The sequence below is a fragment of the Cydia pomonella genome, chromosome 3 (assembly GCF_033807575.1).
Source record: "Cydia pomonella isolate Wapato2018A chromosome 3, ilCydPomo1, whole genome shotgun sequence".
Lineage (NCBI taxonomy): Eukaryota > Metazoa > Arthropoda > Insecta > Lepidoptera > Tortricidae > Cydia > Cydia pomonella.
This window is the reverse complement of record NC_084705.1, coordinates 387,375-411,111: the sequence shown is the minus strand read 5'-3', so window position 1 is coordinate 411,111 and position 23,737 is coordinate 387,375. Positions and strand designations below refer to the sequence as shown.

Below are 23,737 nucleotides of genomic sequence, written 5' to 3'. Positions count from 1 at the left end.
ACCTACATCGTGCATGGTTAGCACAGAACTGATTGATAAACCAAGGATGAACCTGACGTCATAGTCGCGAATCGTTTTGACTGTTCTAAGAGAAAAAAAAAAACACTTAATTTGACTTAACAGTCAACCATCCTATAAGCATTAATTACAGCGCAGTAGCAATAAGTACACAACTTTTAAGAATTAATAATATCAATACCAAGGACTATTGTTTCCATTTAAACTCTGCGTGCGACAACGGGCTCGGGACTCAGCTTTTGCCGCGAGTCTGGTGACTGCACAGCGCTGTTTTTCAGCCCGTACCTATCTCTTTGCTAATATAAAAACATAAATGACTTGCCAGCTACAGGGAGAATACATGCCTTCATATATTATTATTATTTCGAATATTATCCGGTCGTATTAATTAATTACAACAATTTAATTAGCGATACGGTGGGTGCCGAAATCGGAAGGATTAGCGAGAATACTAACCGGGCGAGTGGTCGGCGGGCTCGTCGGGCGGCGGCGCGCCCAGCGCGGCGGCCAGCGCGCCCGCCTCCACGCCCACCAGCGCGCACGCCTCGCGCAGCTCTGCAACACACTTCATTCGCTACACGTATCTGCCAGAGGCCCGAGTAAGACAAAAATTTACTGAGGAATTTCAATCAAAAGTAGACGAAAGAAATAAAGTCGAATTTATTTTGTTTTATAGTATTTTTCCTACTCCTCTACTGTTATCTGTCATTTATGCATTCATTAACACGAATATAAGAACATACATAAAAGGTTTCAAGAAAAGTCTATATTGTCTATTCCTCATAAAAGCTCTTGTGCTTTTAATCGCTATAACGTTACTGCGATTAATAGCTACCAACCTAACAAAACCAAAACGAATACAGTTTTAAACTAAGTGCATTCTTTCAAAATATTCATTTGGTTGCATAGTAAAAATAATTACTTGCTACTTGCTAAATTAAATTTTTGGACAGTTTTTTCTCAATTTTGGCCACCGTAGCCTACGGAGACTAACAAGCAACGCTAAGCGGTCTTCGTAGTCTATGGGTGTTGCTATATTACGGGTGTCACATGCGTGTTTCTGACTTATGAAGTAATTGTTTTTACTATACAACCAAATGAATATTTTGTAAGTTGGCAGCAATGCACTTAGTTTAAAACTGTATTCGTTTTTATTTTGTTAGGTTGGTAGCCATTAATCGCAGTAACGTTATAGCGATTAAAAGCACAAGTGCTGTTATAAGGAATAGACAATATAGACTTTTCTTGAAACCTTTTATGAATGTTCTTATATTCGTGTTAATGAATGTATAAATGACAGATAATAGTAGAGTAGTAGGAAAAAATCAAAACAAAACGAATGCAACTCTGTTTCGGTTGATGTAACTACTTGAAGTAGTCCTGTGGTTCTTAGTACGCGAATTCCAAGGACATAACGCTACAGTTCAGTTATTCACCGTAGCGTGGTGCAGGCGAGTGCCCCGTCGATGGTGGTGGGTTCCAACTGCACGGTGCCCGACTTCAACAACCGTGGCCGACAAACGCAGGACGCCGCCGCACTCGCTCGCGCTCAGCCCGAGGCGCGCCCCCGCTGTTGATGGAGTGACTGCGCGTTGCCAGCTGGTGCAGTAGAACTACTAGTACATACCGTACTCGTGGTGAAGGCACGTGGCGAGCGCGCCGTCGATGGTGGTGGTCGGCTCGAACTGCACGTTGCCCAGCTTCAGTAGGAAGGCCAGCAGGCGCAGGACGCCGCCGCACTCGCTCGCGCTCAGCCCGAGTCTCGCCATCGCCGCCTGGGACGAACCAATAATAATGGCATTTACAAGAAATTGTCCATAATACCCTAACTACACTTTATTGAACAGACTCGAACTGTTATTTTTGTACAAAGCAGGATATATTGGGCAATCGACCTGTCATTCTAGCTAGAGTATAAAACAATGAATCCGTGTAGAACATTTAATCATAATTATTCCAGAATAAAGCAGAACAACTTTTGCTAGAGCAAGGTACTGTGTCGTATTGCAAATGCTCTTCAATTAAAATAGAAATAATTTATTCGTAAGCAAAAAACACAGAAGAGAAAAATACACAAACAGAAAAACATACGAAACAGAAAGTGTCACAAAATGGTCTCATCGCAGCATAACTTGGCGACTTCCGGCGCTGGTCAATTACAAGGGAAATAAAGCGCATTCGAAGGTCCTTCTAAATCTTATTTACAAGGAAAGGTACCCAACTGTCCGGTTCCGATTTAATTTATATTTATATATGTTATAGAGTAGTCTAAAATAACGGGCACGTATTTTTTTTTTTAGCTGCTCAAACTCAACCTATTGGGAGAAATTGTCCTCCAAAGTACTAAAAAATTACTAAATCTTCTAACTCCTATAGAAAGTGATGCTCAAGCAACTTGCTAGTTAATGGCTGGTTTGAGTATATGTTTGAAAGCAGCAAAAAATAATAAGCACGTGTTTTGTTATATCGGCTAAAACTCATTTTTTCCTAAAAAAATCGACATTCGAAGTTTTATAATATCTTATCGCTAAAGGTGCAGTAGGTTCAGGAGGTAAGGGAGGAAAAAGTTTCTTTGCTCCCCTGCCTGCAGAAGATTAGCATAGGTTTAATTTAATTCTTAATATAAGAAACAAATTACTTATTTCTTTTCTCATAGCATGTTTTGGCGTTTGTAAAGTCTTTAATTTTGTGCTAACCTGTAATATGCCTATCTTTGTATCCTGTCTGTGGAAGCCTGTAATTGGCTTCTCTGATACATATTTATGTTAATCTAGTTTTAGTTTACTTAAGCTGTTGGTTTTCCGAATAAAATAAAATAAAAATTGTAGCGCAAGCCGTAGACATAAATTTAATATTCAATCTTGAAGCCTTTCTCTAGTAACTTCATCGAGCCGAAACCTGATTTCTTGACTTTAGCTCGATAGAAACAAATCACGCACATAGGTCTAAAACGCACCTGAAAAATTCGGAACACCTTATGCACAAAAGCTAAAAATCTGAAAATTGCTTCTGAAAATGCGTAATTTTATTTTTGATCGATCTCATAAATTATTTTATTTGTTAAAACCTATAAAAAATTAAAATGATAAAACATATTATCCGCGACATCTACGTTCCCGGGCCCGCTCAGCCATCTCGCTCAGGCTTACGCTCACTGAGAGTGAGAGAAGAACCTAAACTCACAGAGCGCGTCTTCCTATACCTTGGTGAACTGGAAGTGGTCCTTGTCGGCGTGCTCGCGGACGCCGGGCGGCGGGGCGGGCGGCGGGGGCGGCGTGCGGCGCGGGGAGCAGGGCGCGGGCGCGGGCGCGGCGCCGCAGCCGCGCAGGACGGCGTAGTGCTCCCATGAGCGCTGGAGTTTCAGTCTCTCTGCGAATATCGTACAGTTACCCACTTACAGTTCGTGTCATCCACGATGACGCGCAGGTTTGTCAAATCTAACCTCTAATAACACGAGTGACATGACAATACGAGTCAAGGCACGCGCGTTCGGAATGACACGCTCTATACCTTATTCGTAGACAAGCCTCAATGACTTAGTTTATGTTTTATCCAGTTCTTACCAATACATAAATCCCATACAAACTTCAACCCCTTTTCCCCCCCTAACGCCCTTTTCTTCCCCCTTTTCACCATTTTTGTTGTGATTTTGGGGTAGAAAACTATTATATATCCTTCTCCATAACAAAAACTATCGACATACTAAACGACAAACTAAATCGGTTCAGCGGTTCTTGATTCCCCATACAACATTTCACCCCCCCCCCCCCCCCACTTTTTCACCTCATTTGAGGCTAAAAATTTCAAGTTTTTTTTTTGTGTACTAATACTATCCTACATACCAATTTTTCAGCTTCCTAGTACTTCAGGAAGTACCCTAAGGGTATTGATATTCATCAGAGAGTGAGTGAGTCAGTGACTAAATCTGTTTTTTTTTAGATATTAATAAAATCTTAAGTATAAGAGCTATGCATTTGAGAAAAAGTATGCTTAATAAGTCCACTATGGACATTATATCCCGAGAATCTTGTTTATCTGGTATAATCCAAACCCAAGTGATGAGGGTTGAATAAAAACGACGAAGCGCTTCGAGAAAAGGTAGGTAGTAGGTAGTGCCCTTGCGCTTCGCTGTGCTTGTCTTGGATTAAGACGCGTTGCTGAATAAGTTCGTTAGTCAGCACTCAGCAATGCTGTAGAACCGATCATATTTTTGCGTTTCCGTATTTTACACTGAGGACCAATCCGCGCCTATTTGAATTCGTTGGATAGTCGGGTGAGACCTGACACTACCTGATCTGACTTGAGGGTGGTGAAAGGCCAAAAAGGGCATGGAAAGCTTTGGCTGACAATATATAAACATTATAGATTTTTTGATTGCGCAAATTCAACTTTAAATGTACCTGTTATGAAACGTGCCTCCATTTCACCCTTCACTATTAATTAGCCCAATTTTTTCCATCTCTTAAATCGATTGAACAAAACTAAAAACTAAACACTAGACCACAATAATGTATGTTTCGTTAAGTCATGTTCCATAAAAGTAGGATTTAAACAGTGACTCAGGCGACCATTACCATGGCAATGAATGACAAAAAAAAGTTGTTTCATTCGTTTATGTACAGTTAGCATCAATAGTAGCGGATGAAACACCGCGCCAAAAGTATCTCAAATCCTGAATAACTTTTCTAAAAATAGATCAATTTCTAAAATTCGCTTTCAGTATCTTTTACAGTCTTAATTGTTATATATATAAAGACATAACTTTTTGTGAAGCTGTTACAGAACGCGATGCGAAAGTTACGCGTTGTTTGATCAGCTACTTGATTCTGACTGTATATAGATACAGAATAAAAAAAGGTTGCGGCCCCCTGAATAACAGAGTAATAGGTTATATACAATAAAACAGTACTCACTCAACAAATGAGGCTCGGCTCCGGCCAGCAACTGATATAACACATGAAAGTTGCGTTCTCCCTCTAACGCTCCACTTGCTCGTTCCTGCACATACGAACACAGATTAAGGGTGTGGCCACAAAACAAGCGAACATAAACAGCTCTGTAAAACGCCACTCAATAGGTATCAAAAGTTACAGGCCATTTAAAATATTTATTTCTTATAAAAATATTGATATCTGTTTTTAGGGTCACTCTGAAATAAAACTACTTAAACTACTTCATTGATGTCAGAATCACTTAGTCGGCGATTAATTATTTAGATATATCTCTTGCGTATTTTTTTTACTAACTCATGAAATTTGAATTACCTTTTCCAATAAGTCTGCGTGCAAAACAAAAACATTGAGTTTGTATCTTGTGGAAATTTAATAATAATAACAAAATGAAATTGTAATAAGATGATTAAACCTTACTTACAGTGCGTTATATGTCCGCCCACGGGTTCACCCTTGAAATCAAACTCGATGTCCAGAAGTTTGCCCTGAAAGTACAAGTCTTTTAGGAGAACCTCCGAGGACCCTGGGACTGAGAGGTAGACCCATTAATAAAAAATAAAAATATCAAATTTATTTATATATCAAATTTTAAATAAAAAATAAATATTAATACTATATATAGTCTGTCAAGCAAAGTATGTCAGTAGCAATGTACAGCAAAGTGAAGTAGAACACTCAAGAAACAGTATTGTGTTGGTTTTGCGCTAAGAAAAGCAGCAATGTACATCGAACCAAAATATGTAATTATCATAACCTCAAATTTAACAATTATTTACGATTAACGAGCGTCATTGTATATTGTAGGCACCTTGACTTTGCTCAAGTGAATGCACAAACTTATTTAATATATTGGTATTTAATGGGGACAGCAGAAATTCTCTTGAAATAGCAACGATTCAGAATGTAAATAAACTAGATGGACGATCCACATTCCACGGATAAAACACAGATGACACGTGATTTAGGAATTATTCGAAAATTTGCCGCCTTTTGCTACTGACAAGATTTGCTTGACCAAATATAAATAAGTAACCTCTGAAGAGCTAGAAATATAATTAAAAACCACCTAAGCAGAAGCCTTCTAAAAAAAGTGCTTAACTCACTATATTGATGTAACTTAAGTTGAATAAAAAAAAATTGGTTTATGTGACATTTCATACAAACAAATTACTAAATTGTTAACTATTATTTCAACAAATAGAAAACTAACATCACATTCCAGGAAGTGTGTACACTTAATGAAACGACTCACAAATCTACTAGCGTTATGATTCCTCGCCGTGGCCGCGTTGCCGAAGGCCTCCAGCAGCGTGCCGGCGGCGGCCAGCGCGCCGCCCGCGTCCGCGCCCGCTCCCGCGCCCGCGCCCGCGCCCGCGCCCGCGCCCGCCACCACCGCGCACTGCAGGCACACGCGCGCCGCCTCCGTCTTGCCCGCCCCGCTCTCGCCCGTGATCACGATGCATTGGCTCTCGTTGCGGTCGCGCACCCAGCGGTACGCCGTGGCCGTTATCGCATATCTGTCAACGTTGCATCATGTCATTCCTTGGGTACAAACTTCTCTATAGTGCTACAAAAGGGTGAACCGTTAGCCAAATGTACATAAGTTAGTTGTGTTGGACTTCGGTCGCCATCTTGACGGGGTTCACACTGTTTTATTATACCTATTTCTAATTTAAATTGTTTATTCTTGTATTAGTGTTCTTGTATTAGTGGCCGTCATTTATCGATTGATAATATATTTGTTCAATTATTCACCGTATACCAGTTACTAGTGTACGTACAGGTGCGGCGGCAGCTGGTAGGGCGGGCGCGCGAGGTAGGCGCGCACCAGCTCGGCCGAGTACTGCGGCAGCGCGCGGCACGGGTTCACCGACACCAGCGCGTTGCCCACGTATGTCTGTTATACAAAATAATGCCAGCTAGCATATAAGATAGTCTTCCAGCTCTTATGTTCACATCGATCGGGCTGAAATTAAATGAAGCACGTACACGGTGGCCAACAGCTAAGTCTTCGAGTGTGCAAAAAGAGTGAACATCCTAATAATTAAAATTGCGATGGCGTCACTGATGCAGAATTAAGAAAGGTATAGCATTTAAAAAATTAGTACATTTATAATATTTATATAAAATGTGAACGTGGCGACATCAAGAAATACACGTCTGCGACGTCTGTCACGAGTAAATACGAAATTAAGTAGATGTTAAAAATCCTTTCCAATTTCACAGCGACCAAGAACGTACCGTCGCCAAAAAGGCAGGAGAAACAAATACATATTCACATTCAAGTATAGGCCAAGCAACGAAAACGAATAGAGGGAAATGCTTGGAACACAATTTTTGACTTCATAACTTTGTTTGGACTACTTATAGTTAGGAGGTGAACATTATCAAAAAACCCGGGCCGTAACCGTTGAGCCGGGGGGAGGGGGTTGTTTGAAGGTCCCACATTTTCGGGTTTTCGCTTGTATCTTGGGGACCTAGCGACATTTCACATTAATTTTTCTACAAAATTAAGGTTTATTAAATTTGTTACAAGTTTTACTAAGAAAGTTTTTCGATCCGCTCTTAAATCTGTAATAGGCCGTGGCAGGATAAGGGATCATCTTGTGCCTTAATAGCTCTTCGGTCTGATTTATTTTCTTATGATGTGCCAATTACAATTTAGGAGGTAGTTAAATCTTCTCGTCAGAGGTGTATGGTTAGAGCTGGCGTAGCATTATTTGACGTTCATAAGCGCATTAGCGTAATATGCCTACTTGGAAAATAAAGTATCTTTAAGACCTGGCGGTCGGTGGGGAGTTGGGCCTCAAAAATAGCAGTTTATTTTAGGTGAGTCGGAGCCCAGTTTACTTTGAGAACCACTGGACTGACTGATTCATAAACATAGAGCCGAAAACTACAAAAGTTCAAGAGATAAAGCGATTTTGAGAAATTCCACCCCTAAGCGGGTGAAGACGGGGATGAAAATTTGTGTGGGGATAAAATTTTATTTTAAATTAGGAACTTGAAACTTCGTGAAAATTATATTAAAATAGAAGTTCGTATTATATTAAAATAGAAGAAAAGTAATTTCAGCGTTCTTGGAATGTCATGCCTTAAGGAGGTCAAAAAGGATGGATGAGCATTTGTAACGGGAACAATTTGAGTAGGGACTTGAAATTAGGAAGAGAAAATATTAAAAAGTATATACGAAAAATATTTTACGGCTTTTGAAAAAGGCGTTAAAAGTGTTTCGGGAAATAAATCCACCCGGATGAAGTCGTGGCCAACAGCTAGTAAGAAATATTTCATTATTTAAAAAAGTTGGTCCACTTGATGTAATTAAAATATAATTAAATCCGTTATATTTAACCTTCTTGCATATTTGTATCCACACTGGCCAAGGCAGGCATTTCCCTTTATAACTTTTTTTGAGATTTCGTTGCCTGGCCTAGTAAGAATTGTAAAAATTTAAATCAATATAAAGTTACATCTTCTAGAGACACACAGAAGTGAATAGTAAAGCACGCCAGTGAGCTTCACCAAAGTTGAGAGATGAGAGCTTATAAGGGCCTCACATAGATGATGTCCCGCTTGTAGCGCACGTGCAGGTTGTGCAGGAAGGAGTCCTCGGTGAGCGGCGCCAGCAGCACGGCGTCGCTCTGCCCGACGTCGGCGCCCGCCTCGTCCGCCATGCCGGCGCCGCGCCGCGCCTCACCGCGCCGCCATCACCGTGCCCGCACCGCAGCACACACTCTTCCAACTGCAAATAATTAATTCCCGAGTTTCTTTTAGAGTAGAAAAAAAAGAGAGTAATTACTTGTTTTTTTAATACTACGTCAGTGGCAAATAAGCATACGGCCCGCCTGATGGTAAGCAGTCTCCGTAGCCTATGTACGCTTGCGCGTTGCCGACCCTAAAACCCGATGACCCCATGGTTACTTTTTCAGTCCCTGCCTGTAACATCAATAAAATTATGGTCTAAACAGCGTCCATAAGACTGCGGCACTTCCGCAAATGACTAGTAAGTCCAATGCTAGCTGGCAGGAGAGTGTCGTGTCCGGTGACGAAGGTAGGAGAACGGCGCGCTGGTGTCTCAGTTCTCGCCTAGTGTAAAGAAGGTTAAACCCAGAGTCTTCCTTGAGTGGTCGCGATCTTCAGCCTCAATTTCGCAGTCGCTAGGATCGATCCGGAAGGACAGCATGTCTCGCTTTACTCGCCCAACCGGTCGTTTCGCGTGCGCTATTTCGCTCAGGAGAGTCTTTCGTGGCAAACGAGAGGGCTCCATCCTGTGCACGTGCCCCAACCACCGTAAGCGTCTCTGTTTCAAGATAACTGTGATACTGGGTAAACGTGCAATGCTGAGTACCTTCGTTTATTCGATCCTTACACGAGATGTTTAAAATGCGTTGAAGGCAGCGCATATGGAAGTTGTTCAATTTCCGTTCCTGTTTGGCATACGACATTCAAGTCCCAGAACCGTACAAGAGTACCTATGCACAAAATACAAGTCTGGTAAACAATCATCTTTGTGTTCATGGCTAGATGTTTATTATACCATACTCTTGTACTGAGCTTCCCGAACATCGTAGATGCCTTACCAAACGAGTATTAATCTCTGCATCTAGCGAGATATTTTATTAGTTAATACGGTTGATCCAAGGAAACAGAAATTTCCAACTTCCAGAGGCAAATCATCCAACTGTTTTGTTGGGTCTTGGTTTGCGCCTTGAGCCATTACGACTGTCTTCTTGACATTAACATTAACCGACATTGAAAAGAGTTTGCAAGCCGCATTAAATTTGTCTACTATACTCTGAAGCTCCTCCGGTGACTACGAAGGCGGCGTCGTCGGCAAATAGCAAACTGTCAACATACAAATCCTCGCGGTATTTTTTGGATTTAAATAGTGAGATATTGAACAGGTTACCGTCCAATCTGGTGAGTAGATGTATGCCTTGAGTGGTATCCCCGAAGGCCACTTTCAGAACTACAGAGAAAAAGATTCCAAACAAAGTAGGCGCCAACACACGGCCCAGTGTACTCCCCTACGCATTTCAAAAGCAGCCGAAGTGTTACGGTTGTAAACAACAGAGCCTTTCATATCGAGACAGAGTTGAATTAGGTGTAAGAGTTTTGGAGGACAGCCAACGCTTTGTAGCATTGTACAATCCTTCTCTACTCACCAGTCACCATATCAAAGGCCCTGTTTAAGTCGACTCCCTTTGTAGAGCGTGATGATGATAACATTGCGCATATCCCGGAGTATGTATTCCTCGTTCCAGCAATTAACGAAAACTTTCTTAGATTAAGACTAAGTATTGCTGTGCCCTATCAGGGCCCATGTGAAACTTACTATAACTTTGTGACACCTAATGTAACAACCATTGAAAAGGAAAGGAGCCATACATTTCAATATAATGATGGCGAGAGTACCATCATTACCCGGGCTTTTACCAACTTTGAGTTGCTTAACAGCAGTGTGAAAGTCAGCAATAGTAGGAATATCATCAAGTTCATTCCATATAGGCAACTTAGGTAGCGACTGAATAGCATTGCGCGCTCCATAGCTCTCTATGCCACTTTTAACCTTTCCGACAGTCAACGTCCATGTCTCACATGCATAGGTCATTACTGGGAGGATGCATTGGTTGTAAACCCTGACTTTTCAGTGACTGGGATTTTGGACTTGAAAACATCAATATAATAATAGCTTGCCAAATGCGCCCCATCCCAATTTAATACACCTACTAATTTCTTGTTTGCCACAAAAAAAGATATGTATTTCCCTTTCTTACAAATTTCCCTTTATGTATATTATTCAACTGGGGGCAAAAATAGACTCATGGGAAGATTTCAAATTGGGAAGGTCACTGATAATGATAACCAGTGTCATAATAGGACATGACATCTTATAATAATTATAATAATATTCATATTATAAATGACCTAGCCTAAGACCAAAAATAAATAAAGGGAATAATAATAATAAAAATGTTTATTCAAAAAGTTTAAACATAGGTACATAATAAAAGTACACAATTATGCCGAGGGTGAGTGGAGACAGCTGGTGGTGGCTCCATAAAGGGCAAAACATCTAGGATCTCCATGAGATCTCCCCAAGGTCCTACTCAACATCAAAGGTTTGATAGGATTCCTTGAGGAGTCGGGCTGGCAGGGCTAGCCTACCCCCCCTAACCCTGTCACATGAAATAGGCACCAGTCGAGTTCCGAAAAAATTACCTGAGCTACAATACAAGACTACTCATGAAGAGTACCTAGTAAAAACTGTAATAAAGATCTTTATATTTAATAAAATTTATAAGCTATTTGGTACATAATCACATCTTAATTTAATTCTTTAAGTTATAAGCAACAAACAAAATAAGTGTAAGTTATACTACAACAAAGTCGAATAACTGTAATGTAATTACCTACATTTGCAAATAATTTAAGTTTTATGACATGGTGAAATAAAATGTAATTGGTTTTGGAGTTTTAAATTATAACAAAATATATTGTAGGTAATAAAGTATAGGTATGTAAAATATAGTTATCTTAGTCAATTCGGATTTTAGATCTAACTTCAGAATAATAATACGTTTTTAAATATAATCAGTACGAGCGTTGCTCTTACTCACGATGTATTGAAATCATAATGCAGCATTTAATTTCCACTTATATTCACATTGTGTCTAATCTTAACTTCCTCAAAATTCTAAGTACCAACGCGATATTACATTACGAAACACAGCAAATTTGGCATATCGCATGATACCTGTGAGTTTGTTTTGTTTAAGTTTATTGGTGGAACCAAAATCGACCACTGCAGTAGCGAGTACCCCTCGATCATTAATTGCGCCAGGCGACATTCGCGTCTTTAATGTACTCACCTTAGCATAAATTTCTTAGCATATAGCTAAAATAACACTATGTAGCTAGATGAGACTTCTGTAACATCGTTTTTAGAATAAACTGTTATTAATTTTGCAGATAGAGGTACAAGGACCTCTCAATTTTATCGCCAGAATATGACATTTGTTGACTTGACATGACAGAAAATGACAGCCTGAAGGCGTTTCATCAAAACCAAATAAAATTCTTGTTCATACGTTGATTATTTTAAATTTTAATGAGTGCGAGTTATTAACTGAAATATGAAATAATTAAAATTTGAATATAGGTATTTACTTTTTATTACTATGTCATGATCGTTACATATTATTAAAATTTAATAATTATGATAAAAATGAACGCGACGATGTGATCACACAAGCACGTCCTTGAACGTCAGGGCGGCATTTTGAAAACCTTTTTGTGGCGCTGGATTTGGAGCCTGTCTGTGGGATCAGTTTTTGCTGTACTGTGCATTTATTTTATTTTTTCCATTATTTTTATACAGTTTTAGAATTGTTATGGAAGATACGTGTCATATCTTAAAACGTAAGAAACGCAAAACTCGAAGGTGTTTAAATGAAATAAGAAAAAAATCGCGTAGTAACACAAGCAGTACTATTAAGAATAAGGATCTCGAGAATAAAATTAACAATGCGTCGAAAAAGACAGAACAAACCTCTCATAATAACTTTATTACAGCTAATCGCCTCACTTTAGCCCTTTTCCCTAAGGCCGTTCGATCCGAGACAATAACTCGACCACTGTTAGCAGAAATCAGACATGAACCAGGAAATATAAACCTCAACAACATAGTTAGAGGCAAATATAGTTTAAACCCTGAAACTACTGCCAACGAAATTGTGGAAACTCATTTGAATAATGTTCATAATACTAGTGCTAATATGTTTACTGACGAGGATAGCGGGAATAGTGCAAAGGAAAATTGTATAAATTCTGTAATATTTGAAATGGACCGCATCAGTGATGCTTCAAACGATTGTGATAACGCTTCAGTGGAAGGCCCTTCCCCAAATGGCGTGTTATCTAGCAGTCCAGTACCTCAGTTGCAAGATTATGCGTATACAAAGTACATACAATTCATAAAAGAAATTCCAATGTATGTGCAAATGCACACTCCGTCGCTACTCGCAGAAGATCCGATGCGTAAACCTAAGGCCATGCTGCAAAATATGTACTTGGAAGAGCGGCGGCGACTTATTGAGAAGGAGCAAACAAGTCCAACCATGAATAGGAATGTACCCATCCTTGAGAATCCCATCGACTACCTAAAGCGGTGCAGCACTGTTACGTCCTTGGCGTCCCCTGCATCACCTGCACTGCCCTCCCGGGGCTCCCAGTCGTCTCTAACGGAGACCCCATCCCCACCGCAACCACCTTCACCTCGCGAGCCACCTTCCATCATACAGAATACTCCAGAATATAAATTTTTTCCTCACAAATTAAATCAATAAAAGCATGTATTAAATCTGTTCTTTATTTATAATATTTTCTAGGTTTAACTTTATATTCATAATCAGTAATCTTGGTTTTCCAGCAGGTGAATCTAGACAAGAGAAATGTTTTCCAGCTGTGCAATGAGGTCCATGTGTTTGAAATTGTCAGGGCTAGTTGTGAAGAGCTGCAGGAGTTCACGGCGCGCTGGTTCTGCACTGGCACCATAGTATAACTGGAACTGGTTGGCCAAACACAGCGCCTCGCGCGCGCTTAGCACATTCTGGAATAAACAAAAGATCAGTTAACTTGTTTGCCACTGCAAAGTTTTGAAAATCTCCACACTGCAGATGTTTAGTTCAGCATATGAACCGCGGGACCAGTACAACCTTTAAACCTTCAAAATAAGTGTGTACTTCTATTTTAAAGGTCGGCAACACCGTTTCAAACCCTATGCTATGGTGTTGCAGGTGTCCATTAGGCGATTTGTCTGCCTGTTTGTCACCTGTATCATACAAATATAAAAGTATTTTGATATAACACTAGCCTTGTCATACTCGCCACGCATCAACACAATACCCTTGTCCTTCAGTTCAGTGTAGTGGACCATTGTCAGGCATTCCGGGGCATTTTCTTTGTGAACCTGCAAAACACAAACTGGTATATTACCTACATTGATAGAAAAAAATATCATAAGTAAACTGCAATTTTTTTAAATGGGTTATGTGTCAGCAGCTCACTCTAATTCATGTTTTTTTATTAATATTTTTTGGACTACTAACTCAGCCACAAACTAAAAATGTGGATCTGTGTCCCAGAACCATGCTCAAGGTGGATATTTTTCGCTTTCCCATTATTAAAAATAAACAAAAATTAACCTGGAAAGCCAGTAGTGGAGTAAAATGCACAGAATGCCCAAAGCTTTGACAAACTATGAACTCATAGCCCTGGTCCCGAGGGAGCGGGAACAGGAATGTCGGGAACTGCTTCATATTCTCACGTAACCCAGTATATGCCTCGGCAGGAATTGTTGCCGCAATAACATCTTTGTCTTTATGGTACTCTTGCCAGATCACCTGAATTTCTGATGCATCTTTGTCTTTCACTAGCTCAGTTTTAAATATAGCATCTAGCTTTTTCTCTTCTGTAGCTACGCCCTCTGGCAAAGCCTCTTTAGGATTTAGTACTGAAGAATATTGTCTGAAAAAGAATAAAACTTTGTTGTTAAACATGCACTTTATATCATGCCAAAGGAGTATGTATTTACATATAAGCGTGTTTAATACCTAGTATCCACTGGGGCTTTGCCCGCGCCGCTGGGTTTGCGCTCCGGGCTCACTGTACGGGCAACTCGCTCCAGGAATTCCTTAGGATCAGTTTTCTGCAGGCGCGCGATGCGGTCTGCATACTTCTCGTAGTAGGGGTTTGTCTGTAGTTTCTCCATTGCTTTCTCCATCCTGATATTCGACGTGGATATACTTCTGCAGCTATCTAGGCGTACCGCCGATGATCTCAAAGCTAGCACGGATACGCGCTGCACCAAACGACTGATATCCATTCCCAAGTACTGCTGTCTCTTATACGTACTGCTCTTCTTGTTAAATAGTGGGTTGTTTTTCTGATGTTATTAATACAACATTAGGATTTTTAGTAACAATTTGTATTTTTAAATACGTAAATAAATGGTTAGGTAACACATAACCTGAATGGCCTGTTCGGATACTTTGGATATCACGAGTCAAATTTTTATAACACGTTTCTCTCAGTTTTATCTCAGTTTTCATACATTAGAATACTAAATTGCAAGAACAAGCAGTAGATAGTTTATTATTATTGAAAAATTGTGAAATAATGGTCGAATAACTGAATGTTTTCGCGGGGTTGATGCGATTTTATTGTTAAGAGTAATGAATTATTGAGGTTTCTGAACATAGATCCACCTGATATTGACAGTGACAGATTTGTTTTTTTTTTTTAATCTACCATTAGCTTAGCATTGTAGCTGGTTGGCTGAGTTGAATTTTAAACAATAGATTTACTACTTAAATAAGTAGTAGATGGTTTGTGAGTAGTAATTACATGTTTAATATAAACCGCACACTAATAATCATATGTATGTTATTAATTTCTGTTAGTTACTAATTAAATGTAAACTAGAACACGCAGAATAGCAATATCTAAACGCATTTTACAATTCAACTGTCAAAAAAGTAAACGTAAACCAGATCCAACATTTCTTTAAAGGTATTTTTTAATAGATTTAATGGAAAAGTTTTCAAAAGTAGAGAAAATCGGCGAAGGAACATATGGAGTTGTATATAAAGCAAAAGACCGCGAAACTGGAAATGAAATCGCTTTAAAGAAAATCAAACTAGAAAAGTAAGTTTTGGCGCGAAAAATTAGCTTCATAGGTTTTTGTGCTTACACTGCATTTTTTACGATTTATCTACGAAAATGATGAGTCTTTATTGATGGGGTGATGTAGATTGTTATTTACTTACTGTTAATTGTGTCAGCACAGTCAGAAACTTACTAACCTAAATAATATCTCGTGTACTCCTTTCATTATAACCATATAACCAACACATCTCAAACCAGTTCAATTCAAGTGTACTAAGGTTATAAAAATGACAATTTTATAGGCCAATCTGCCCAATCAAACAGTTTACTTACCCTTGTAAGTAATAATTATGGTTGTATCCATATACAACCATAATCACCTGAATAATTTTGTCTTGGTCCTTTTTGTTTTTTTACCTAACAGTGAAACCCAAAGGAGGGCAAAATGTATTTGGATTTTAGAAGTTCCATTCCTTAAAGATGTTTAAGCTGCAAATATTTGTACATAATCTTTTGTTTGTTGTATGTTATGAAAGAGCTTATTGTCACCCCGCAGCAGGTGGGCAAAAGCCTCCTTCATTGGTATTGTGTATGTTTCCTTACCCCACAAGTCTTCTGGCATATAGCATGCACATGATGCACATCCAGTGTTTCCAGCCTGAATCATTTCAATTTATCTACTATTTGGTCTACCTACATCAGTTACCTTGTAATCTTCCTTACTTGTAAAAAAATATCAAAATCAGTTTGGCCAAATGCGAGAAGAAACAACATACTTACATACATACAGGTCAAATCACCATTTATTGTAAAACAACCAGGGGAAAACTTTTAATGAAGTTGTAGTATTTTATAACATAAGAATTCAGTAAACAATTAAATGAATAATTCAATTGCTGTTACATTCAAGCTCCCCATCCCCAAATGGTCATTAAAAAAAAGTAGGGTTAATAAACCGCAAATACCTACAGACGCCATTAGGTTCAAGCCTTTCCTAATAAAATAAACTGCTATACATGTCAGTAGTATTGTTCACTAATGGTGTAAGTAAATGATCATTATGATGATGAAGCTATTGAAAAACATTGTAGGTTGCTTCTCTGTCAGCGTAAACAATCTAACGTCCAGCACTCTTAATGGGCCACGTACTGAAGAAATTGCTCTGCGGGCCAGTTCCGTCCAGTCCAGTTGACTCATCTTTACAAATCAAGCTGTTTTGCATCACAATATTGTTACAAGGCTTATCGTTTGTCTAGACCCACCAAATAACATATTCAAATCTGCTTTGAGGTAAGCTTTTTCAATCCACTCCATTTACTGGTTTGACACAAACGTTGATGTAATTTTTCTCAGTGAACCCGAGGGTGTGCCCTCCACAGCCTTGCGCGAGATCTCAGTGCTGCGAACACTGCGGCATGAAGGCGTGGTCCGGCTGCTGGACGTACTACTGGCTGACCGGAAGCTTTTCCTTGTGTTTGAGTACATGCACATGGACCTCAAGCGGCTCATGGACCTCACGAGGGGCCCGCTGCGTCCAGAGCTCGTCAAGGTATTGTGACCCCAAATAAAATGCCCTGAATATTTCGTGAGTCACATACATGGTTAAGGCACTTATAGTTAGAAACTGTGTTTATTCGTCTAGTTCTATTATCATGTTTATTCAGGGTTTAATCACTACCTGGGAGTTCCTATAATTGGCTTCCTGTATCTCCTAAAATCTAAATAGAAAGGCATGGAAGGCTCTTGTGGAGGCCCTATGCACCTGTGGGGCGCCCTAGGACCAACAACATCTACAAAAATGTCTTACGCTTAATATCACAGCTGTTGGTTGTCCAAATAAATTAAATAAAATAGAAAATAAAGAAATTGTACAGACTAGAACATGTAATTAAATAATAACTTTCAGGTGTCTTTATTGCTAAAAAGTGATCTTTTCCAGGCAACTTTTGCATATCAAGAAACTAAGAACCATAATTAATAATCATTAGGCGGGTCCACATAGAGCGAGCATACGCGCGAGGCAATTTCCTCACGCACAAACTGGTCAGAGTAGACGTGCCTCGACCGAGGCGAAGCGCGCGTTTTCCTCGCCGGTTTGTGCGTGAAGAAATTGCCTCGCGCGTATGCTCGCTCTCTGTGGACTTACCTATTTATAATTGATATGTTCAGAGCTACGTGCGCCAACTAGCCGCAGGCCTCGCTTACTGCCACTCCGCGCGCGTCCTTCACCGAGACCTTAAACCACAAAACCTTCTCGTGGACACTGCGGGACGCATCAAGCTCGCGGATTTCGGCCTCGCGCGCGCGTTTGCTCTTCCTGTCCGAGCCTATACACACGAGGTAAGAGGTTTAGCGTGTTACACCGAGTCCTGAAGCAGAACCTGATTGTGGAAACGGCGGGTTGCGTCAAGTTTGTGGACTGCCGCCTCGCGCGTGTCTGTGCTCTTACGCCTAGTCTACTGAACCTTGACCTGAACCAGAAGTCGCTTCTGGACACGGCTGGCTACATCAAGCTCGCGGACTAGTGCCTCGCTCGGCCCTTCTCTCTTCCTGTCCGGGCCTACACACATCAGGGTCGCATGAAGGTCACGCTCACGGACCTCGGCCTCGCGCTGTCCGTGCGGGCCTACGCCTAAGAGGTAGGAGTCCTAGCGTACTACACATAGTCGAAGCTGTAAAACTTCTCAATATGTTACTGCAATTAGATAAATAGATTCTTTATTTATTGAATTTTTATTTCATAAAAGATAAGCAGTTAGTATACGATTGAATGCCGGCTCCGGCTGCTGTATGCGACTAACGAAATGAATAGCATACGTTTACCAGTCATCACACGCGGATGTCTCGCAGATACATTTAAGAACATAGTATTCGACCGTCGTCGGCTTGTTGCCCGTCGCAGATTGGAGCCGATATATTGATTAACTATCACGAACTTCACAAAGATAACAATGAGTGAACAAATGGTAGTCTACATGTGATGTGTTGTGTGTGCAGGTGGTGACGCTATGGTATCGGGCGCCCGAGATCCTGCTGGGCGCCAAATTCTACTCTACCGCCGTCGATGTGTGGAGTCTCGGCTGCATTTACGCTGAAATGGTGAGTTATTTCCATATTTACCCGCAGGCTTAGTCTTGGATCAAATTAAATTATGTTACATTTAATTTCAAGTGGAAAGTGATCAGACCAAAATTTATTTAAGTGGACCTTCACCTCTTGCACAGAGCGACCAGTTGACTCACTAACTATACAGTGGTCCTGCCACCTCCCACACCCGTGCGCCTCGCTAATGTATGTGTACGTGTTGGAGTTATCACCAAGCACGTCGATGTGAATACAAGACCATTTTTGATCAACACAGAATTGATTCATCTCCCCAGAATTGGTTCAGCGTCATACTGTTCTACAACGGCCGTAATTTCCCTTAGACAATCGCTAAAAACCAACCGAACTCGAGAAACCGAGTACATGGTCTTAAAGCTGGCAGCAAATGTCCTTTCTTTTTTCCTCCCATTGTATTCAATGGCGTTCCACTTACGCGGGTGAATAAATTTGAGTACTTAGGACATTTGCTAACAGACGACCTTAGGGATGATGCCGATATGGAGATGTAGCGTAGTAACTAAATGTATGCCCATCCCTCTCCCCTTGGCCAACGGCCATATCATTTGCCCCCCCCTAGCCCATCGGCCATATCAACTGCCCCCACTAGTACATCGGCCATATCAACTGCCCCCCCCCCCCCCCCTAGCCCATAGGCCATATCAACTGCCCCCACTAGCCCATCGGCCATATCAACTGCCCCCCCCCCCCCCCTAGCCCATCGGACATATCAACTACCTCCCTCTAGCCCATCAGCTGGCGACGTATCTGTGAGGGCTAGTTGCACCAACAACCATTAACGAACTGATCAACGGTTTCCAGCAGTAAACTACGAAATTTTCATACAATAAAATTTTGCTGACCCTAAAACTGTAACAGACGGTTTGGGGCAGTTGGTACTTAGTCCGGTATTAGGTTTTTATTATGTATGTGTACTTTTCAGATGAGTGGGCGCACGCTCTTCCCCGGCGACAGCGAGATCGACCAGCTGTTCCGCGTGTTCCGCGCGCTCGGCACTCCGGGCGGAGCCCTGTGGGCGCGGGCGCGGCGCCTGCCCGACTACCGCGCCGCCTTCCCGCGCTGGCCGCCGCGCCAGCCCCGCGAGCTGCTGCCGCAGGCCGCGCAGCTGGTGCCGCACGCTGCCGACCTGCTGGACGCGCTGCTGAGGTACTGTCCCCCTCCCCCTGCCCGACTACCGCGCCGCCTTCCCGCGCTGGCCGCCGCGCCAGCCCCGCGAGCTGCTGCCGCAGGCCGCGCAGCTGGTGCCGCACGCTGCCGACCTGCTGGACGCGCTGCTGAGGTACTGTCCCCCTCCCCCTGCCCGACTACCGCGCCGCCTTCCCGCGCTGGCCGCCGCGCCAGCCCCGCGAGCTGCTGCCGCAGGCCGCGCAGCTGGTGCCGCACGCTGCCGACCTGCTGGACGCGCTGCTGAGGTACTGTCCCCCTCCCCCTGCCCGACTACCGCGCCGCCTTCCCGCGCTGGCCGCCGCGCCAGCCCCGCGAGCTGCTGCCGCAGGCCGCGCAGCTGGTGCCGCACGCTGCCGACCTGCTGGACGCGCTGCTGAGGTACTGTCCCCCTCCCCCTGCCCGACTACCGCGCCGCCTTCCCGCGCTGGCCGCCGCGCCAGCCCCGCGAGCTGCTGCCGCAGGCCGCGCAGCTGGTGCCGCACGCTGCCGACCTGCTGGACGCGCTGCTGAGGTACTGTCCCCCTCCCCCTGCCCGACTACCGCGCCGCCTTCCCGCGCTGGCCGCCGCGCCAGCCCCGCGAGCTGCTGCCGCAGGCCGCGCAGCTGGTGCCGCACGCTGCCGACCTGCTGGACGCGCTGCTGAGGTACTGTCCCCCTCCCCCTGCCCGACTACCGCGCCGCCTTCCCGCGCTGGCCGCCGCGCCAGCCCCGCGAGCTGCTGCCGCAGGCCGCGCAGCTGGTGCCGCACGCTGCCGACCTGCTGGACGCGCTGCTGAGGTACTGTCCCCCTCCCCCTGCCCGACTACCGCGCCGCCTTCCCGCGCTGGCCGCCGCGCCAGCCCCGCGAGCTGCTGCCGCAGGCCGCGCAGCTGGTGCCGCACGCTGCCGACCTGCTGGACGCGCTGCTGAGGTACTGTCCCCCTCCCCCTGCCCGACTACCGCGCCGCCTTCCCGCGCTGGCCGCCGCGCCAGCCCCGCGAGCTGCTGCCGCAGGCCGCGCAGCTGGTGCCGCACGCTGCCGACCTGCTGGACGCGCTGCTGAGGTACTGTCCCCCTCCCCCTGCCCGACTACCGCGCCGCCTTCCCGCGCTGGCCGCCGCGCCAGCCCCGCGAGCTGCTGCCGCAGGCCGCGCAGCTGGTGCCGCACGCTGCCGACCTGCTGGACGCGCTGCTGAGGTACTGTCCCCCTCCCCCTGCCCGACTACCGCGCCGCCTTCCCGCGCTGGCCGCCGCGCCAGCCCCGCGAGCTGCTGCCGCAGGCCGCGCAGCTGGTGCCGCACGCTGCCGACCTGCTGGACGCGCTGCTGAGGTACTGTCCCCCTCCCCCTGCCCGACTACCGCGCCGCCTTCCCGCGCTGGCCGCCGCGCCAGCCCCGCGAGCTGCTGCCGCAGGCCGCGCAGCTGGTGCCGCACGCTGCCGACCTGCTGGACGCGCTGCTGAGGTACTGTCCCCCTCCCCCTGCCCGACTACCGCGCCGCCTTCCCGCGCTGGCCGCCGCGCCAGCCCCGCGAGCTGCTGCCGCAGGCCGCGCAGCTGGTGCCGCACGCTGCCGACCTGCTGGACGCGCTGCTGAGGTACTGTCCCCCTCCCCCTGCCCGACTACCGCGCCGCCTTCCCGCGCTGGCCGCCGCGCCAGCCCCGCGAGCTGCTGCCGCAGGCCGCGCAGCTGGTGCCGCACGCTGCCGACCTGCTGGACGCGCTGCTGAGGTACTGTCCCCCTCCCCCTGCCCGACTACCGCGCCGCCTTCCCGCGCTGGCCGCCGCGCCAGCCCCGCGAGCTGCTGCCGCAGGCCGCGCAGCTGGTGCCGCACGCTGCCGACCTGCTGGACGCGCTGCTGAGGTACTGTCCCCCTCCCCCTGCCCGACTACCGCGCCGCCTTCCCGCGCTGGCCGCCCGTATATAGCACGTCTTTTTCTACTGACAAGGTGGGTTCACCAGAATAGAGTACCTATAGGTACTGTTTATTTAATTAACATGTTATTACATTAACATATAATTGGATGAATGTTAACTATCAGGTACGAGCCCGCGGAGCGCCTGTCCGCGCGAGCAGCCCTGCAGCACCCGTTCCTGCAGGACGCGCGCCTCACGCCGCCCGAGCTGCCGCCGGCCGCCTGCCCGGCGCGCCCCGCCGCCGACCTGCACCTGTGACCCTCGTCGCCCAGACCGCTCCACACCCACATGCGTCAGGGACGTCCGCTCCGCTCGACCTTTTGATACGGAATGAAATTGTAGAGCACTCACGATGCGAATAGTGACGAAAGACCCGCATGATTGTTAAACGATGCCGATAGAACTATTTTTATAAATTGTTTTAACCTGCAGTTGGCTGCTAAACCATATTTTTATATCCCAGGTACGAGATAGATTACGTAGTAATTTGGCCAATCGAACTGTCATGTTAGTATCTAGAATATAAAAACAAAAATCTGTTATGTTTGGACCGCTATTACTGTTAAAAAATTACTTATGAACTTCTGGAAGTGCTACAATGTATGGGTCCATTTTTGACCACCAATTTTGCAATTTAGATTCAGGATGATCTCGCTGTTGAACTGTCCAGTATCGGCGACGACGCAAATTTGACTGATAACGTATTATAATAGCGACTAATATAAATATAATATTAAGAGAAATGGAAAAGAACCTGTCATAAGTATATCACTATAAATAGCGGCGCAGTCGCCGCGACAGGCTCTGTTATCCCCTCACATGTAATGTTATTTGTAAGCGATTTAAATAAAATTATTGAAATCTTATATTAAATCATGTTTCATTATCTTTCAAAGTTCAACACTGCGCTTTAGGGGCTTAGTACACTGGATCCGATTCCCACGTCGCTCCGATGTTTGAGCGAGACAACGCTATGCGCGTATTATAGTGACGTCGTGATGTATTATAGTGTCGTAGTGAATCAGATCCAGTGTGCTAAGCGCTTAATATATGTCAGGGTTCGGGCGCAAGATATATGAATAATATACGTGTTACCCAAAGACAAAGAAAATTGGATATAGATGTGGATTGTCAAAGTAAATTTTGTAGCCACAGTAAATTTACTACCATCTTTCGACACAAGATAGAAACTTTTAGAACGCCATTTGACTTTCATCCTTATTCTTTCATAGATACGTGTTAAATTTGTTACATATCAAAAAGGGGCGCCATCTACTGGAACATAGGTCAAAGGTATGGCGCCGTAGCTGGAAAAGATCTAGTAGATGGCGCCACTTTTTGACATTTGACCACGGACTTCGAAAATAATCTGGATAGTGGACTTTGGCCAAAAAGTGTGTCCACACTGTCCACATGAGAAGTCATTCATGTACAGGAGTGTTCACAAAAAGGGAAAAAAAAACAAAAATTTTTTTGTCGAATTTCACAAAAAGTCATATAACATTTTTTGCCTCTGTTGCCATCAGGAATGCACCATTAAAATCTCTCGCAATGCTCACGGGCACCTTGTATATCCAAAAACTTAAATCAAAATCAGAGAAAAATCAGAAAAAAAACGAAAACAACATTAAATATTTAATGCCATATTTAATTTAGTTTTCGTTTTTTATGAAAATGTATTTTTTGTTTGTTTAATGCCATATTTAATGTAGTTAATGAAAATGTATGAAGAAATAGATAGGTAATATGAAATAGTTTGTTTTGCTCTGCCCATAAATCTAGTATTAAGTATGGATTGGGCATGTGTGGTGGGAAGAACTGACAGAACGGGATAGTCTTATGTATCTTTCAGTAGGAGTAGCGAAAAAGCGATATTATTGTTTGTCCTTGTCACAGTCTCACTTTTTTTTTTAA

The 23,737-nt window shown here is 43.8% G+C and overlaps 3 protein-coding genes across 4 annotated transcripts in view; 1 reads left to right on the top strand and 2 right to left on the bottom strand.

Moving 5' to 3' along the window:
* LOC133516142 (unconventional myosin-Ib-like) overlaps positions 1-12,141 on the bottom strand; it is a 31,244-nt gene extending 19,103 nt beyond the window's left edge. The window contains exons 1-10 of the mRNA XM_061848918.1: positions 11,843-12,141; positions 8,528-8,712; positions 6,752-6,867; positions 6,223-6,487; positions 5,392-5,455; positions 5,283-5,296; positions 4,932-5,016; positions 3,221-3,387; positions 1,646-1,793; positions 475-573 (exon numbers count right to left, since the gene is read on the bottom strand). Coding sequence (XP_061704902.1) covers positions 475-573; positions 1,646-1,793; positions 3,221-3,387; positions 4,932-5,016; positions 5,283-5,296; positions 5,392-5,455; positions 6,223-6,487; positions 6,752-6,867; positions 8,528-8,644 — 1,075 coding nt within the window. The 5' untranslated portion in view covers positions 8,645-8,712; positions 11,843-12,141. The remainder of the gene's footprint in view (positions 1-474; positions 574-1,645; positions 1,794-3,220; positions 3,388-4,931; positions 5,017-5,282; positions 5,297-5,391; positions 5,456-6,222; positions 6,488-6,751; positions 6,868-8,527; positions 8,713-11,842) is intronic.
* Positions 12,142-13,320: 1,179 nt separating this feature from the next.
* On the bottom strand, positions 13,321-15,048 carry LOC133515708 (ATP synthase mitochondrial F1 complex assembly factor 1). Its single transcript, XM_061848254.1, has 4 exons — positions 14,585-15,048; positions 14,177-14,498; positions 13,846-13,941; positions 13,321-13,581 (listed from the first exon to the last, which is right to left on the bottom strand). Exons 1-4 carry the CDS (start codon positions 14,854-14,856, stop codon positions 13,411-13,413), a joined length of 861 nt encoding a protein of 286 aa, XP_061704238.1. The 5' UTR covers positions 14,857-15,048; the 3' UTR covers positions 13,321-13,410.
* Positions 15,049-15,187: 139 nt separating this feature from the next.
* Positions 15,188-22,696, top strand: LOC133515706 (cyclin-dependent kinase 2-like). Of its 2 annotated transcripts, none has more exons than XR_009799062.1 (6): positions 15,188-15,677; positions 16,992-17,187; positions 17,808-17,978; positions 18,636-18,737; positions 19,684-21,769; positions 21,949-22,696. XR_009799062.1 is itself a non-coding variant. In XM_061848253.1 (6 exons), exons 1-6 carry the CDS (start codon positions 15,562-15,564, stop codon positions 22,079-22,081), a joined length of 942 nt encoding a protein of 313 aa, XP_061704237.1. In that variant the 5' UTR covers positions 15,188-15,561; the 3' UTR covers positions 22,082-22,696. The 2 variants fall into 2 exon arrangements, 1 of the variants encoding a protein (XP_061704237.1); XM_061848253.1 differs by having other exon boundaries at positions 19,684-19,907.
* The last annotated feature ends 1,041 nt before the right edge of the window (positions 22,697-23,737 follow it).